At 38.3% G+C, this 17,899-nt stretch overlaps 1 protein-coding gene across 6 annotated transcripts in view; it reads right to left on the reverse strand.

Annotated features, from left to right (window-relative positions):
* LOC134295474 (uncharacterized) overlaps positions 1-17,899 on the reverse strand; it is a 145,609-nt gene that overhangs the window by 98,740 nt on the left and 28,970 nt on the right. For 3 of the 6 annotated variants that reach the window (XM_062968209.1, XM_062968211.1, XM_062968210.1), the window contains exon 4: positions 9,394-10,340. The exons of 1 other annotated variant lie outside the window; for it this stretch is intronic. In XM_062968209.1, coding sequence (XP_062824279.1) covers positions 10,257-10,340 — 84 coding nt within the window. In that variant the 3' untranslated portion in view covers positions 9,394-10,256. Of the gene's footprint in view, positions 1-4,825; positions 5,984-9,393; positions 10,341-15,995; positions 16,034-17,899 lie in introns of those variants that run through there. 2 more of the 6 variants (XR_010002064.1, XR_010002062.1) reach the window with 2 other exon arrangements.

Here is a 17,899-nt window from a genome sequence, read left to right on the forward strand (position 1 = left end):
AAGTCAGAGTGCTGTCACTCCTACTGAGGAATATAGAGGAGTTGTAGTTCACCTACACCCAGAACGCTATGAACCCAAATAATGATGGCTCTTGGCCAAATTTGCCATGCAGACCCGATATGCCCAGATTTGACTACTGGTGAGTTTGGAGGGGGACTGGACTGGAAATTGAGGAGTAGTAGGTACTGGGATTTATAGTTCACCTGCAATGCATGAGCATCACACTTGGCACGCAGAGCCCCCATAACCAATACAACATATCGGACAAGTTTAGGAAAAAGGGAGTTATAGTTCACCTGCAACCAGATAAACACTGACCCCCACCGACAATGCACTAGGACCACACTTCACACAGAGAAGCCTCACGACCTACTGAACATACTGCAGGTATTTGTGGGAAGGGGCCTTGATTTTGGGAGTTGTAGTTCACCTCCATCCAAAGACCACTGAACCCATCCAATGACGAATCTAGACCAAACTTGGCACACAGACTAAATATTGCCTGCAGTGGATACTGATAGATATTTTGGGGCAATTGCCCCGGGAATCTGGAAATTGCAGTAGTTCACCCCCATCCAGAGAGTACTGCAGCACACCTGGTACACACGCCCAAAATGGCCAACTTATAATACTGGCAGAGTTTCAGGAGGGTTCAGCCACAATTCTGGGAATTGTAGTTCACCCACTCCAAACAGAAAACATATCATTAAAAGACAAATACCATTCTCAAATGACCCGGGCATCGCCGGGTCCCCAAGCTAGTTATTACTAAAAGGTAAGAAATTGGAAGTTGTACCGCATAACACTATCTTATCTTGGATTTTAACACATTAAACACAATTAAAGTTTATCAAACTGCGGCTGGTATCCAACATAATGACCAATGTTTTTGTTTTTGTTTTACATGTAGATATAACCCTATACTTGTTCATTTATATGTCAGAGGAGAAAAGATCACCATTATATTTCTTGGCTGATTTTGTGAGTTACGCACCTCAATCCAACTGAGTGTGAGCCATCACTGACTGTGTTCCCTTTAGATGCAAAATAACTTTAGGCTGTCCCTCAGGTCAGAAGTTTCAAAATAGTGCTGAAACTTAGTTTCAATCTTTATTCTATTATCATGCAAAATTAAAAGTTCAAGAAGCAGTATCTTCTATCTGGTTTATTGCAGTATCAAATGTGCATTTCCCATTGAAAGGAATGGGGCAAGTTAGTTGTAAGAAGGGGTACTTTTGATCTAAGAAAACTAATTACAAAACGTTTTCTTAGATCAGAGCAAAATGTTTGCTTCTTTTACATCAGTCATGAAACTGTACTTTTTTTCTCTCTAGAGTATCACTTCTGGAGGTATTGAAAAGTCACACCAGACTGAATATCAGTTATTCTTTGCAGATGTAAGCGGCTGGATCAATTTAAGTTGTTTTCCAAAAGTGCATCATTAGACCTAGCTCTGATTTGCTTTGCTATTGTTGTTTTCCAATTATAGTAGGTAGTGAAGGGATGGATATGGCCACCTCGTAGCCAATCCTGGTCATTTATTCTCAGATCTTCTTGATCAGTTTTGACCCTTACCTAAAGCCATCCACCATGAAAAAAAATAAGACTGTTGTTTGTGCATGCTACTGGTAGAAAAGAGCAAACCTGTTTCTCAGACTCTAAATAAACGGAAGATTCCATTAATAATAAAATAATCATATAATAAACAATATCAGAAAAAAGATAGGAGAATAGAACTGATTTCCTAGTCTGTCAAAGACAAAGAGATCAAAGAAATGTTTATTGTGGAGTGTTTTCCTCGATGTGAAAACTATCTCAAGCTGATAAACTTACAATTTTGGGTGTTTGTGCATACACAAGTCCTTTAAAACCTATAAAAATTGTCTGAATGTTTCTCCTGGCATAATTTTATACTTTTAGGAATAAAAACAACACTCCGTTGTAATTTCAAAATATTATAAAATGCCATGTATTGGTTACAATTAGTTTCATTATACATTTTAATAATAATAATAATAATAATAATAATAATAATAATAATAATAATAATAATGCAATTTATTTCTTGCCTTCATCTCCCCAAGGTTCAAGGCAGAGTAAAGCATAAAGTTAAACTAGAAAAGATAACTAAAAACAAAAGTCCATTTATTTATTTATTTATCATGTGAGAAGCAAACCAAGGGTACAAATTGTAATGTATTTGAAAACACAAAGTTAAAAAATTTGGCATTATACTAAATGTCCTTTGACCAGTAGCTGGCCACCTGGAGTGCCTCTGGTGTTGTTATAAGAAGGTCTTCCATTGTGCATGTGGCAGGGCTCAGATTGCATTGTAATAGGTAGTCTGTGGTTTGTTTTTCTTCACACTCGCACTTTGCAGCCCCATATCTTCAGGTTGGTTCTGCATCTCATGGTGCCAGAATGCAGTCTGTTCAGGGCCTTCCAAGTTGCCCAGTCTTCTGTGTGCCCAGGAGGGACTTTCTCATCTGGCGTCAGCCACTGATTGAGGTTCTGAGTTTTAGTCTGCCACTTTTGGACTCTTACTTGCTGAGGTGTTCCTGCGAGTATCTCTGTAGATCTTAAAAACTATTTCTTGATTTAAGGCATTTGTGTGCTGGCTGATATCTGAATAGGGGATGGGCCGGAGACGTGAATGCCTTGGTCCTTTCATTGCTGGCTGCTACTTTCCAGCAGATGTCAGGTGGTGTGATGCTGGCTAAACAGTATAATTTCTCCAGTGGTGTGGGGCATAGACATTCCGTGATATTGCAGCACATCCACTGTTTTAACCTAGTGAGATGTATTCCACACGAGGCATGCATATTCAGCAGCAGAGTAGTAGAGCTCAAAGGCAGATGTCTTCACTATGTCTGGTTGTGATCTCCAGGTTGTGCCAGTCAACTTTTGTACAATGTTATTTCCTGCACCCACTTTTTGCTTAATAGTCAATGAGAGAAGTGGAACATGAGAGAAGCCTCCCACAGGACTGTGACACATCTGGGCAACGTCTTTGTAGACAGCTGATTTTCTCACAACCAGAAATGACTTGCAACATACAAAGGTCCATTTGAAACATAGAATAAAAATACATAAACATAAGATTAAAACACACATTAAAATCATACATACATATGATATAAGATTAAAAAATCATAGTTTAAAATCAAATGGGTAGGTCTGCTGGAAGAGATAGGTCTTTCTCTTTTTTTAAACTCTTGACAACCTGTTTAGCCGTTGAATCTCTTCCAACACCAACAGGTCATTCCTCAGTCTAGAGGCAGATGACAAAAAGTTCCTTTGGGTAAAAGTTGCCCGTCTTATCCTGGCTGGTTGAAGTAACCATCTCCCAAAACACCTAAATATACAGGGCAGATTGTATGGGGAAAGGCGATCCTGCAAATAACCTGGATTGCAACCAAGTAGGGCTTTAAAAGTAATAACCAACACTTTGTACTTTGCCAGGAAAATTGTTGGCAACTACTGGAGTGGTTATCCAAGTATTGGGGCAATGTCTTAACTCCTGAATGTATGTATGACCAACATAGCTACCATATTTTGAACTGAATTGAGTTTCTAAACTTGGTACAGAGGTACAATGTTCAGTGCATTGCAGATGTCCAACCTTGAGGTTACCAATGCAATCACTATCATATTTAGGTCTTCCAATATAAACTCTTCCATAACCAAATCTTGTTCCAGAAAAAGATGTCAAGGACCTGTTCACGCACTGTGCCATTTCACCAGCAACTGCCAGCAAAATGGAAGGTGTGTGGGGTGCCTTGTGGTGCCCCATTTACCCTCCCTCCTTCCCCCATCATATGATGGGGATGGGACAAGGCACATTGGTGCCCTTTCCCCATCAGATAGGTGAAAGGGTGGCAACTTGCATTGCCTCATTGCCCTTTTCCCCATTGTCTGAATAAGTGTCAATTTTTTCATCTCCATCCAGTTCATTATTGATGAGGCACTAGTTTAGGCCTGAAACATCTTCCTTAGAATTTGGTGGGAAATTGAGTGATCCACGTATGAATCACACTGACTAATGTTTTTTGCCCATTTTCCCCATCTATCACTACCTAAGGTGGTATTACCATTGTCTCACTCTCTATTTATAAGGTATGGAGCTCGAGAAATTCTGAAACATATTTTTAAGGAACTCTTTTCTTAACTATCATCATTTCATAATTTATGTGAACATTTTAGCATCTCTAAATTCATTATCTGCAGTCAAAAATGTGGAGCTTATTGCACATCAAAAAGAGAATACTGTATTGTGTTTCTTGAACAACTACGTGCTAACCCCCTAACAAAATTTAGGGATTTTCCAAATTTGTTGTTGTAGCATACAAATCCAATAATCAAAAAGTCATAAAACCAAAATGGCATTGACATGTCCCAAACCATCTAAATCAGCTCTCAAAATCTCAACCACTTTTTGTTTTGTTTTCATTAGGACTGTTTCTAAAGTATGGCCACAGTCTGGATAAAGCAAGTGATGCTTCACTAATTTCAATAGCATGCATCATTGCTTTCAATGATACTTCAGCATGACTAACTTTTTCTGAATTGGGATAAATGTGATTAGGACCAGAATATAAGACTTTTTAAATTAAACAAATATTGATTATGTTATGTTGTCGAAGGCTTTCATGGCCGGGATCACAGGGTTGTTGTATGTCTTTCGGGTTGTGTGGCCATGTTCCAGAAGTATTCTCTCCTGACGTTTCGCCCACATCTATGGTAGGCATCCGCAGAGGTTGTGAGGTATAGATATCCATACCTCTGAGGATGCCTGCCATAGATGTGGGTGAAACGTCAGGAGAGAATACTTCTGGAACATGGCCACACAACCCGAAAGACATACAACAACCCACATTGAAATAACCAGGTTTTAAGGTCTTTCCAGAATGTGGCCAAGGTGGGTGCTAATTTAATTTCTCTCAGGAGGGAGTTCCAGAGTGGGGGGCCACCATCGAGAAAGCCCTCTCCCTCGTCCCCACCAACTGTGTTTGGGACAGCGGCGGGAGCGAAAGAAGGGCCTCCACAACAGATCTTAAAGTTCACACCATTTCACATACCATTCCCTTAAGGTGCATCTACATTGTAGAATTAATGCAAATATGATTCAATGCCAGGAAATTCTGATATTTGTAGTTCCAAGAAACTTTTTGGCAGAGAAGACTAAAGACCTTGTAAAACTACAACTCATATAATTCCATAATATTGAGCCATGACAGTTAAAGTGCTGTCAAAACATATTAATTCTATAGTATAGATGCATCCTTAGAATTCTTGTTTTGCAAAAGGGGAAATAAATCATTCTGGCTAGAAAATATTGGTTTAAATTGTTCCAAAAACCTGCCACCTCAGAGTATACTGCCACCAAATTCAAGAGTTCATTTTAATTCTCATGACTTATAGCCAGTTCCAGAGCATTTTACATTTTTTGGAACTACAGCTCCCTGCAATTCTGAATAGGGCTGTTGTGGCCCAGAGAAAATATGATCTGAATGGGTTGTAATGACTGAAGTCTTCATTATATGTATACCCTGATTTTCAGCTCAGAATGGCTTCCGAAGGTGAAAAATAGATAACACCAGTGGAATTCTAGGCACTGTGGTTCAAAGAAATACATTTTCCAAGCTCTGGAGCTACTGACTTCAAACAAATATTTGGCAGATCCTTTATTAAGATGGATTAATCCAGGAGCTTCCAGAAGCATGCAACTTGTTCAGAAAAAAACGCCTTTTGGTCTACTTTGTGTACAGAATATTATGTAACAATTTGTTGTGATGAAAACTTTTCTAGGCAGACAACATATTCTGCCCTTCAGGTAGAGTACCTGATTCATAGCAGCCACCTTAGATTCAGAGATACTTGACAGATGGGTAGACATGAATATCTTCACAGACACCTGAACAGAAAACTCTGCAAATGTAAAGGTCAGGAGACCAGGAGCAATCCAGAACATCAGCGTGTCTGTCTGGATGCAGAAGAAAAGCATGGTGAAACATATTGCAACATCACAAACCATCATATTGGCAGATTATATTGTCAAACTATGTTTTCAGCACCCTTCCCCTTACACTGTAAATTTATTGGAGTATAAGTTCATCATCTGCAGTCTGGCAGTCCTGGAAAATACTAGATTCCAGGAAATTATATTGCATTTAATGCCCAAGATCAAGAGATTAGTGTTAGTTAAAACGAATGTTGGCAACTTAAAATAAGATTGTGAAAATTCTAAAAATAGGTAAATGTTTCCTGATATTGGGGCACACAGAATGAGTACTAACATCCTATTTAGATGGTGGTCAACATTCAGCAGAATCTCTCTGCGTTTGGAGACATTTATAAATATGTGTTTGGAAATCATGCTCACCATATTCTTTGTAAATATAAATGAAGCTGTCTACATAATTATTGTGAGGAAATTGACTTGATATGCTGCTGTCTGATGAAAGTGTGGAATATTAGAGAAGTTCTAAATGGATGCTTGCATATATACTAGGATCCAAGGTTTGTAATACTATTTCCATAAACCCAAATTAACTCCTCTATGTCAATTGGTGACATCTCTTAGTTTCAAAACCAATGTGTCAGGGATCAGCCAAACTCAAAAGAATTTAGCTGACCTCAAAGGATGAGTAGGCAAGACCTTGGAACTTGTCAACATAGGAACTAACTACACTAAGGGCACATTTTCACCTACCCTTTTTGGGGGGCAATCCATCATGCTAGATGCTGGATGGGCGCAGAAGTAATGTCCCCATAGGGACTCTCCCTACTGTCCCTACAATCCAGTGGTGCCAGATACAGTTCAGCACCACTGGATGGCCACCTTGCTTGTCCTGGTGTCAGACAGAGCAACAGGGTGCCAAGTGAAGAGAGGAAGGAGGAAATCCCTCTTCCTCTTCTCTCTCCCTTCCAATGCTCCCCATTGCCCTGGGTAAACAATCGGAAACCAGTAGGTCCTGTGTCATGGATGGAGACCACCATGACATGGGGGGTAGGGTAGAGGGGGACTGCCATCCCATATCCCTGGGAATGAACCCAGAGAATTTGGGGTGACAATGGGGATAATTGGGACCAGTTATGTTAGGGAACGAATTCAGCTGTGTCTACTAGCCCTAGCCTGGGGGAAAGTCTAATTTTGAAGCAGAATTTGGATTTTCCTCTGGTTTTCAGTTAAAAAGAGCAAGATTGTGCTAAGGTGGCTTTGCCTATGTTAAGGTGTCCTTTCTCCAAATTGCAGCAGATCAGGTCCATGCAGTGTTTGGCCACTCCTAATCTACACTGACCTAAGTGGGACCTAAGTGTAGATGGGGCCTAAATCATGTTATTGTTCCATTTAATTAAGACTTATATACACTGGCTGGCAGATCAGGTAGGAATCTGTCCCAGAAACACTGAGGCTGGTGTTTTAATCGCAAAGCATTTATCATTCCAGCGTGCTATTGTCAATGTACAGAGCTGTGCTATAAAAAATAAAGTTTAAGTAAATATGAATTAATAATGTTGAGTTTTTACCTAAGGTAAGATATATTCACTTAATTCCATGTTTTCAAAGGTAAAGATTTGATTGCTTGTTTATCACACACACACGCACACATGCATACACATATAACAGGTTAGGGGATATTGTATGTGGTACTAAATGAAAATAAAAGTATGAACTTAGTTAAAAGATATGGGTTTATATGGGAAAATTCAGAGTCACCTGCACCAAGTATCATGAAATATGGACTATGTTAAGTAATGTAATGAAGTACACAATGTTATACCTAAACATTTTCATAGTATTCCTTTATTGCCAAGTGTCCACCGGTAGATTGTGCTGAAAATACAAAGTTGTGTACTTTCGAGCAAAATTCAGTTCAAGCTTTTAAAATATGCCTGGAAATGTAACCACTTTTCCTCTCATAGAGTACTCCAAGAGAAGCCTTAATAATTGTATGTGAGCAAGGATGAATCAGAAGAGCATTCAGGCAGCTAATACCACAGCACTTTAAAAGGCTTTGTATTTTAAATCCAGAATAATTCTGGAATGACAACTACATTCTTTTTTCCAACCTAAGGAACCTTATTTAATATGAAAAGAATATAATTTCTCTGTTTTGCTTTCGGTTTCTAAAGACACCTTGGTATAGTTTCATATTTATAGAAATAAATCCAAGAGTGTGTGTGTTTTTCTTGTTAATTTATTTTGCTGTGTATTACAAGGGCTTGTCTCTGGGTTGTAATAGCAAAGAGTTCAGACTGTAGACTTTAAACTCTATTTTCTCCAGTAGATGTCACTTGCAGTACATAATAATTTATGTACGGAAATAAAGAACATAGTATTTGATTCTCATGCCTTTGAATTCCATATTTTAAAGCCATATGCCTTCTTATGTAGGCAATACATTTGATCATTTGGAATCTTTAAACACTAAACAATGAAGCATAATAGTTTATTTCCAGTATAATGTGAAGATTATGTAGAGATCTCTGCTGTGAGTAGAAAAACAAAAATAAATGTGAAGCAAATACATTCTTCTGAATTATGACACATGAGTCACAAACAAAATCAAGAAATTAAGATAGAAAATCTATTTTAAAGTAATACATCAAATGAAGCTATTCTGTTTTAGCAGCTTTGACACCCTAACCTTTGGTATTAACAGTGACCATATTCTTTAAGTGTGCTGGGATTTTTTAATTTACTTTTAGATCAAGAATATAAAAAATTAAAATCAATGTAATAGTGGGAACAAAGTGACTTTTTCATGTAAAGAGTAACATTTTAGTTATTTTATAAAGTTATTTAAAGGGCATTTTAAATATATTTTGAAATATTTTTCCAAGATTTTCACCATACACTTACCAATTCTAAAAGAAGGGGGGTTGTAAAAAAGGAGGTAATATAAAAATACTAATCAATGCAATGAGTTACTTTTATTGCATTAAAACTAGGAAAGCAGATGCATTTTTCAGGGCCGTTCTACACAGCCTTAAAATTGGGCTAAAAATGAATTAGCCTGAAATGTTCAAATAACGTTTGAGACTAATCTGTTTCAAATTGGAGTTAACCAAATTTAGTCTATTTCATCTAGGTTTTAAAAACACCTGTAAACATTCAGATATTCCCAAATGATGGATGAACAGAAGGAATTTTCTGTTTAGAGAAAAGACAGAAGAAACCACTCTTATTTCTGGAGGATACCCATTGAAGACATCATTATCTAGAGCTCCCACAAGCTTCCAGAAAGAGGGTGTACAATTTCACAGTGAAAGCCTCCACCGGAAGTACCCTTGTTATCATCTTCATCTACTTTCCTGGGTCTCATTTTTAGGCTCCTTCTGTGATACTCTAGGCTGCGAGAGCACTGGAAACCAGACACCAAGCCAATAAACAATCTAATATCTTTATTATAGAATTGAAGAATTAGAACAAAAATAAGCAGAATATATAGTCCAACAATAGACCTACTGGGAAAGGTCAATTATAGTCCAGTATTATAAAGTCCAATGTCCAATATTAGAGTTTGAAAGTGAAAATCCAGTTTACCGAAACACACTCAAACTTCCAAGCAGTTTGAGTGGGGAATAATCCGGATCTTAAGCAAGAGTTCCAAGGAGACCAGTCCAATGACAAGGAATTCAAGGCAAGGCAAGGCAAGGCAAGGCAAGGAAACAGACAAGGCAAGGCTGGAGCTAGAAGATCCAAACGCGATCCGAACTTGACTCGGAGGCAAGGCGTTGCGCCCAATCTACACACGAGTAGAACGCCACAAGGTCTAGAGGCGAAGTTAACACTCCAACTGACACGTTGACACCGCACTGGCTGGCCAGCGCGCAGAACTTTTAAAGGACTTCAAATCTCCCTTTCAAACAGGTGTCCAACACTTTTCCCAGGGGAAAAACTGACTGGAGACAATATCTTCAGCAGATGCAAGCCTCCCTGAAAACTCCCAAGGGAAACCAGTTTAATTAACATTCTCTCTGGCAGCTAATCTTGCGCTTCGTCTCAGACTGGCCTTCTCCGAGCGGCTCGATTCCCAAAACAGCCGCCTTTGGAAAGGAGGGGAACCGCTGGGAACAGACTCGGCTTCAAGGCCTCTTTTAATGAGCTCTGGGCTTGAATTGTCAACAGGGAGCATCTGGAAGAAAGCAGGCTCTTGCTGAGCCGGCAAAATTCCCAAATCCTCATCGCTCTGGTCCGCAACGAGTACCGGGTCATGACCCGAAGGTCTCTGTGACATCACACCTTCCTGTTACATTGCACTGGACGTACCTCCACAGATGTATATAATTGGTTGCTGCTTTGGTGGAGGTACATCATTCTGGGTGTCCATCTTCTGTTAGTAAAAGGAAGACAACTCATTAATAATTATTATAGCTTTCAAACACACACAAAAACCCACCTGTAAATATCTGGATCTTAAGCTAAGTTCTGGATCTTTACAGGTCCAGGTGAGGGCCCTATAGGAATGGACTCCCAGGACTGCTTCCGCAGATCCCACAGTCATACTGCTTATTTGGGCTCCCAAAAGCCTGGAGGAGCGAGATGGCATCCCAGCCCAGGTAAGTTTTGTGGGAGGGAATGGGGGGCTGTTGAGTAACTGTTGGGTGGCTGGATGCCTTCCCTGGATGGCATCTAGCCACACACACACACACACACACCCCGGAAGGAAAGCCCAGGTTTGGGGGTTGGAGTGGGGACAGAGTAAAGTCCTGAGAGGAATTGAGGTTTTATTACTGATTACTCTCTGAACATTCATATGTCTGGAAGGGCCCTCAAACACTAGAGGTGTGCAATTTGGCTAAAAGACATGCCATTTTGGGGTTCATTGTCGGCTGACCCCTCATTCTGTTTACCAGGAAGTTACTCGAATGGGGAGAGGTTTTGCCATTTTCATTCGCCAAATATTTGGCCCATTGGCTACAATGGAAAACTTTAAAAGCTCAATCCTCCGCCATTTTAAGGCCTATCTGCATTAAACCTACCTCAGTTTTAGACTCCATTTACAACTGCAGGCCTGCCAATTTTCAAAACAAATCACCAATCTACTGGTTTGTTAGAATTATTTTAAGTTTTAACCATAACATTTTTTAAAAAAATAAGAGAAACTGCAAAAGAGGGTTATGGGAATCATAGTCTCCAGTTGTGCCCATTCTCAGCCAATCAGATCATGAACACAACCAGGCCTTTTATTGGCTGAGAAACAGAAGGAGAGAGAAATGTCAACTCCCATCATGCTCCAAGAGGAACTCAGAGACATTTCAATGCTCACCCTATGCAAGTGCTGCTGGGAAACCGAATTCCCAACTGGACCCTTTCTGGAGGAGAAGCCTAAGAAATAATGGATGGACACTGCTGCTGCCAGGGAAGGAAAAAGAAGCTGCAGATCCGTGTCTCAGGTATATTGCAGACTTAACTCCTTCCTCTCCAGGAACCAATAAAATCTGGCTCCCTTAATCCGTTTTGCCAGGCTTTACAGCTCCCTCCTCCCCATTCTGTTTTTGGAGATTATATAAAATGGACCACTGAATATTAAAAATCATTTTAGTTTAAACCGTTTTGGGCCCAAGCCTATCAAACACTATAGTGAGTAACAAAAAGGTATCACTTTCAGAAAACAGCTTTCCAAATAGATGAAAACAGTGCTAGCTTATGATGACCATGCAACCAAAGCAGACCCATAATTTTATAACATGGAGCCATAGCAGTTAAAGCAGTGTCAAGCTGCATTAATTCTACAGTTTAGATGCCGTCTTAAGAGTTTGCTGTGGGATGGAATGTTAATATGAGAGGATAATTGAACAGAGTACAGTAGAGTCTCACTTATCCAACACTCACTTATCCAATGTTCTGGATTATCCAACGCATTTTTGTAGTCAATGTTTTCAATGCATTGTGATATTTTGGTGCTAAATTCATAAATACAGTAATTACTACATAGCATTAATGTGTAATGAATTGCTTTTTCTGTAAAATTTGTTGTATAACATGATGTTTTGGTGCTTAATTTGTAAAATCATAATCTATTTTGATGTTTAATAGGCTTTTCTTAATCTCTCCTTATTATCCAACACATTTGCTTATCCAACATTCTGCCGGCCCGTTTATGTTGGATAAGTGAGACTCTACTGTATTCTGAAAGAGGGCATAACTTTAAAGAAAAAAGAGGAGACCATACAGCAAAATTTCAGTATGTGATCCACCTGTAAAGACACTATCCCAATGAGTTGCTCCATTGACAATGATATTTTAGCCAATGTCCAAACTCTATTGTTAGTCCCTATAACACTAGTTTAGCCATATTGGATCAATGGTAATGTGGTTAGTTTGGAGTAAAACAGCCACTGGACCTATTCGTAAGATGTGATTATGGTAAGATGGTATGGTATTACCCTGTTTCCCCAAAATAAGACCTACCCTGAAAATAAGACCTATCATGATTTTTCAACATTTCTGAGGATTCTCAAAATATAAGCCCTATTTCAAAAAAAAATAAGCCCTAAATATAGTTCATTTAAAAAGGCATTTTGGAAAAATAAGACTACCCATGAAAACAAGCCCTAACACATCTTCTGTAGTAAAAAATAATATAAGTTATTTTTGGGGAAACAGAATATATCCCATTTCGACTAATGTAATGCATCCTTCATGAGGCTGTATTTGGATACTGTTTGAAAACTTCAACAAGTACAAAATTCTGCAGCCAGAATGTTGACTGGCTCTACTCACTGGGAGCATATAACTCCCTTCGCTGGCTACAAGTTCAGTTCTGGGAATAATTCAAAGTGCTGGTTATGGCCTATAAAACTTTGGTCCAGACTTTCAAAATGATCACATCTCCCCATATGAACCTGCCAGGGTCTTAAGTGTCTCAAGAAACAACTTTATCTTAGCCCCACCACCATCACAGACCCATCTGGTATGGACACAGAAGATAGACATTTTGATGCTGCTTCCAGTTTATGGGATTTCGTTCCACATGAGCCCAGATTAGTCTCCTTTCTGCTTTCTTTATTGCCAAAAGACAAAGACACTTTTACTGCTTTTAATTATTAATTGATTGCGGGAATCTATATTTTTAACTGTATTGTTATGATTTTTAATGACAGGATACATTTTTAAAAATTTAATGGTATTTCATGTGAATATTGTTTAATTGTGTTTCAGAGTTTTGTTATCAGGTTTTCAGCTTATTTTGTTTTACCTTTGTAAGCCATCTTGGGTTCCATGCCTACAGTATATAAAATAAGTTTGTAAATATTATTCAAAGTTTATGTGCATCCCATTTAAGTCTACCCTTGTTGGGACTGGCCCCTTCTACACTTCAAACAGACAAGGGTTCTTTCTCCCACCCTGGACATTCCACAGATATACACTTGCCTCACCTCCAACAGACCACTGAAGATGCCGGCCACAAACGCAGGTGAAACATCAGGAGAGAATACTACTGGAACATGGCCATACCGCCCAAAAAAACTCACAGCAATCCAGTGATTCTGGCCATGAAAGCCTTCAACAACTCCATGCAAATTGTTTCCCAAAATGAGGGCCAATAAAGAGAAGCAAGCATTCATATGCAAAATAAATTTGAACACTTTCCTTCTGCAAAAACTTGATATCAGTGCTTATTAATTTCTTCACAGTTTCCTTATTATCTCTATTCCTTGTGTCATTTTCATAACAATTGCTCACAAAAAAACCTTAAGAGGATGAGTGCAGATATGTATTTTTGGGTTTGTAAAGGCTACTCTTTCACAAAGTTGCTTGTACCTGTTTTTCTTAAACATAGAGGTTTTGGACCCTTAGATAAGACAACTACTGAAAAATTAATATAATTCAGCAAAGAAATTTAAAATGTACTGGCAGTTTGCTACCTTCCTTAAAGTTGAAATGTGAAGAAAAGTATCATAATTCAACTTCTCTTAAGGTGATAGATGGCCTGTAATTTTCATTCAGAGGAAGGGACTGAGACCATGTGTGATTTCCAATGATGTTCAATGGAAAGCATGCTGATTTCGGTTTTTCAATCAATACTTGGATTCAAACCTGAGTTAAATTGGGCAGATCAGCATGCATCCCATAGAGATGGGAGATAGACAGACAGACAGATGGTTGACTAATAGTGGCATGAAAGCTTTCCAAGGCATGTACCAAAGGTGCATCAAATGACACTCTTCTCCCATAGCAAGGTAGAGTCCTAAATCGACCATGTTATTGTGCCAACTGAGACAGAAAATCCTACAAGCTTTTCTACCTTTCCTTGTGCATTAAATTCAATTAATAAGAATAAAAAGTAATAATGACACACAATATGAGCTGCTTCAGGCATCTGCCCCACTCTGGTTGGCCATACACTCTAGAATTAATGCACTCTGACACTGCTGTAACTGCCGGGGCTCAATGCTACCAAGTCCTGGGAGTTGTTATGTCAGGAGTCACTTGAGAAACTGCAAGTCACTTCTGGTGTGAGAGAATTGGTCGTCTGCAAGGACGTTGCCCAGGGACGCCCGGACATTTTGATGTTTTTACCATCCTTGTGGGAGGTTTCTCTCATGTCCCTGCATGGAGCTGGAGCTCATAGAGGGAGCTCATCTGCGATCTCCCTGGGATGGATTCGAACCAGCAACCTTCAGGTCAGCAACCCAATGTTCAAATCATCAGTCCTGCCAGCACAAGGGTTTAACACACTGTGCCACCGGGGGCTCCGTCCTGGGAGTTGTAATTTGGTGAGACACCAGCACTCTTTGGCAGAAAAAACTAAAGACTTTGTAGAACTACAACTCCTCTATAATTTCATAGCATTGAGCCATAACAGTTCAAAACTGCATTAATTCTATATTGCAAATGCTCCCTTTGTGTCATTATGGGGCGCCTTCTGGTAAGCCTAGCCATAAGTCTTTTTTTTAAAAAAAAAAACTGTAGCAGAAAATGCAGTGACTTGTGACTGTGTAGCTGAAACAAGAAAGTGATTACATTTTGGTTGTACTTTATTTCCAAGGAAAACCCTTTCGCTTATGTGACCAGGACAACATTTTATTTAAAAGGAGACTATTTCTTGATTTCCTAACCCAGTAATCATTGCTTAATCTGCTTAGTTGATGCAAAATGGTCGGAACCTATATTTAATTTTTTTTCCTCAAGTAAATATATTTCAGTTATCCTAGTAGTAAACTGCTTTGCTTCTGTTTTATCAGTATGCTGTGGTTATTGTTTATTTCTTTCACACCATTTTCTTCTTTCCCAGCCTTTCAGATGGAAATAATTGTCTTGTGAATGATAAAACTAAGTTGCAAAGCAACCTTTGTACTATCCTGTCAGGTTAGAACCAGTAATATAAATCCATTAGTGTGTCCCAGAGATTACATAATGTTTCATCAAGCAGTAGTTGTGGAAATCAATTTCTTTTCTGACCCTCAAGATATGAGTAAAACTTCTTATGCTTTCTGGCATCTTTTTCTTTTTTTTAAAAAAAACTGGCCATTTGTATGGTTTCCATCCAGGATTTACAAATAGGAGATGCTTTTCAAAGATATCTGCTTGGAATCTTAAAATGGTACGCAGAAGTATATTTTGGTATTACCAAAGCACAAGAGACATTTCAGCTTCTGACAGGCCCATCTTGGGGATTGGTGAGGACACAAGGTTATCCTTTTCCAAAGTTATTTGACATCCAGGTTTCCCCTTCTGCAATATTTTGACATGGGTTAATTGTCAGTCTTGCCCACGTGGGTGGAAACTATTAGGCACAAAGCCACTAAAAGTTGTACGATTCTTGTGCTCAAATAACCAACTCCAATTTACTTTGGTTTTGTTGTCAGTGTCAGTGTCTGAGATTATTTTATTTGAACTAATAGAAATATTTCATCAAGATTATGCCACTAACAAAATGAACTGTAGAAAAATTAGGCACAGTGTGTTGTCTTTAGTGGGTAAAATATTAAAATTTAGCAGATCTAAAGTCAGACATTCAGAATTAGTAGAAGTAGCATACCTTTTGGATTCTGGAGCTCATCAAGATTTCAGGTTCTTCTGTTAGCAAAAAGAAAAAGAAAAACACGCAACACACAAATAATACCTAAATATCAATTTTTATTTGTGCTTAAAACTGTCCAAGATAAAAACATTTTGGTATATATTTTTATTTTGGCTGTCTTTCAATATATCTCCCTGTACTCCAACAAGGTGTAGCAAATACTTTCGACTCAGTGATTTCAATTCTCTCGAAAAACATCACATTGAAAGTTTTCACTAGAAACAGTTTTAAGGCAATACTTTAATCAGCACGTGACCGATCTATTAAAGTTATCTTAAAAGGGATTCTTGTATTAACAGTATACAATATAACACAATGAAGGTTGAATATTTATTATCTGAAATGCTTGGGACCCAAAGTGCTTTGGATTTAAGATTCTGCCTGTCCATCTGTCTATCTATCTATTCATTTATTTATTTGGATTTTGGAATACAGTACCTGTATTTACATAATATATCTTGGAGGTGGAACCTATGTTATAAATCTTACAAATAGACTGAAGATAATCTTGTACATAATATTTTAAATAATTTTATGCATGAAATAAAGATTGTATACCTTGAACCATCTGTGTGTGTATCGGCCAACCATATAAACAATTTTGGAGTATTTGGATTTTGGAATTTCATATAGGAATGCTCAACCAGTATTCTACTTGATGATGTGATTCACCGTGGGCATCACACCTAAAGGCAGAGCGGCGTCTATATGGGCCTCACTTGCCATATAGAGACCCAAGATTGGCTCTGCAGGAGACTTCCTTTCACTACAACAGTCAGACATGAAGACTGCATCTACACTGTAGTATTAATGTAGTTTGACACCACTATAACTGTGATGATTCAGTGCTGTGGAATCCTGGGAATTGTATTTTTGTGAGGCATCAAGCACCCTATGACAACAAAGACTAAAGACCTTGTAACTTTACAGCTCCCATGATTCCATAGCATTGAGACATGACTGTTAAAGTGGTGTCAAGCTGCATTAATTCTACTGTATAGATGCATCTATAGAGTATTGTTGGAGAAGTTATGTACAAGGCTCTTATTCCTATTGAAATTGCTCTTTGTAGAGTACTAGATCTAGCCCTTGGTAGATTATAGGTGAAAAAGAGGAATAGAGAGAGAAAGAGCACTGTGAAGTTTTTTTAAAATGTATTTTAATTTATATTGGATAAAGGAAAATGTTCCAACCACAACCTGAATTGAAAGGGAAAAAACAAATAATATTGATTATATTTTATTCACCACAGTGTTTTTCATTTATGTCACAGAAATTGTAACCACAATTTACAAGTGTTTGTCCAATCAAATTATTATTATTGGTTTTGTTATGCTTTCCTTAGATATTATTTTGGTTTAACCTCATTTATAAAGATGTTTCAGATTTTTTCCAGACTGTCAGTGGTTTGTGACACATAAATATTCAACTCTAATTTGCACTTGCTTTTTTGCATTCATGCTAACTTGTGTTAAGTCTCCACAATTGCCTCTTTGTGTGTTTACAAATTAAACAAGCAAAGAAGGTACATCAGTGCATCACTACTAGAAGTTGCCTTGCTTCCACCTGTTAGTTTTCCTGCTTATACATGCATCAAAACACAGTTGATTTCGTCTCAGCCATGCAAGCTATCATTCTGATCTTCAGCATTATTACATTGAAGCAATTAGTCCTGTAGATTTCAGCTGAACTTACTTCCACCTAAGTGTCCTTAGGATTGCTTCCTTAATTAGCATTCTTTCCAGTTTAGTATGAGCAGGTTAAAGGCTGACAGTATAAATGATGATACCATTAATCTGAAATAAGACTTTAAAAGATATTTCCCTCCTGTTCCTACAAGGAACCCAATGAGATAGGAGAGC

This window comes from Anolis carolinensis, chromosome 1 (assembly GCF_035594765.1).
Source record: "Anolis carolinensis isolate JA03-04 chromosome 1, rAnoCar3.1.pri, whole genome shotgun sequence".
NCBI classification, from domain to species: domain Eukaryota; kingdom Metazoa; phylum Chordata; class Lepidosauria; order Squamata; family Dactyloidae; genus Anolis; species Anolis carolinensis.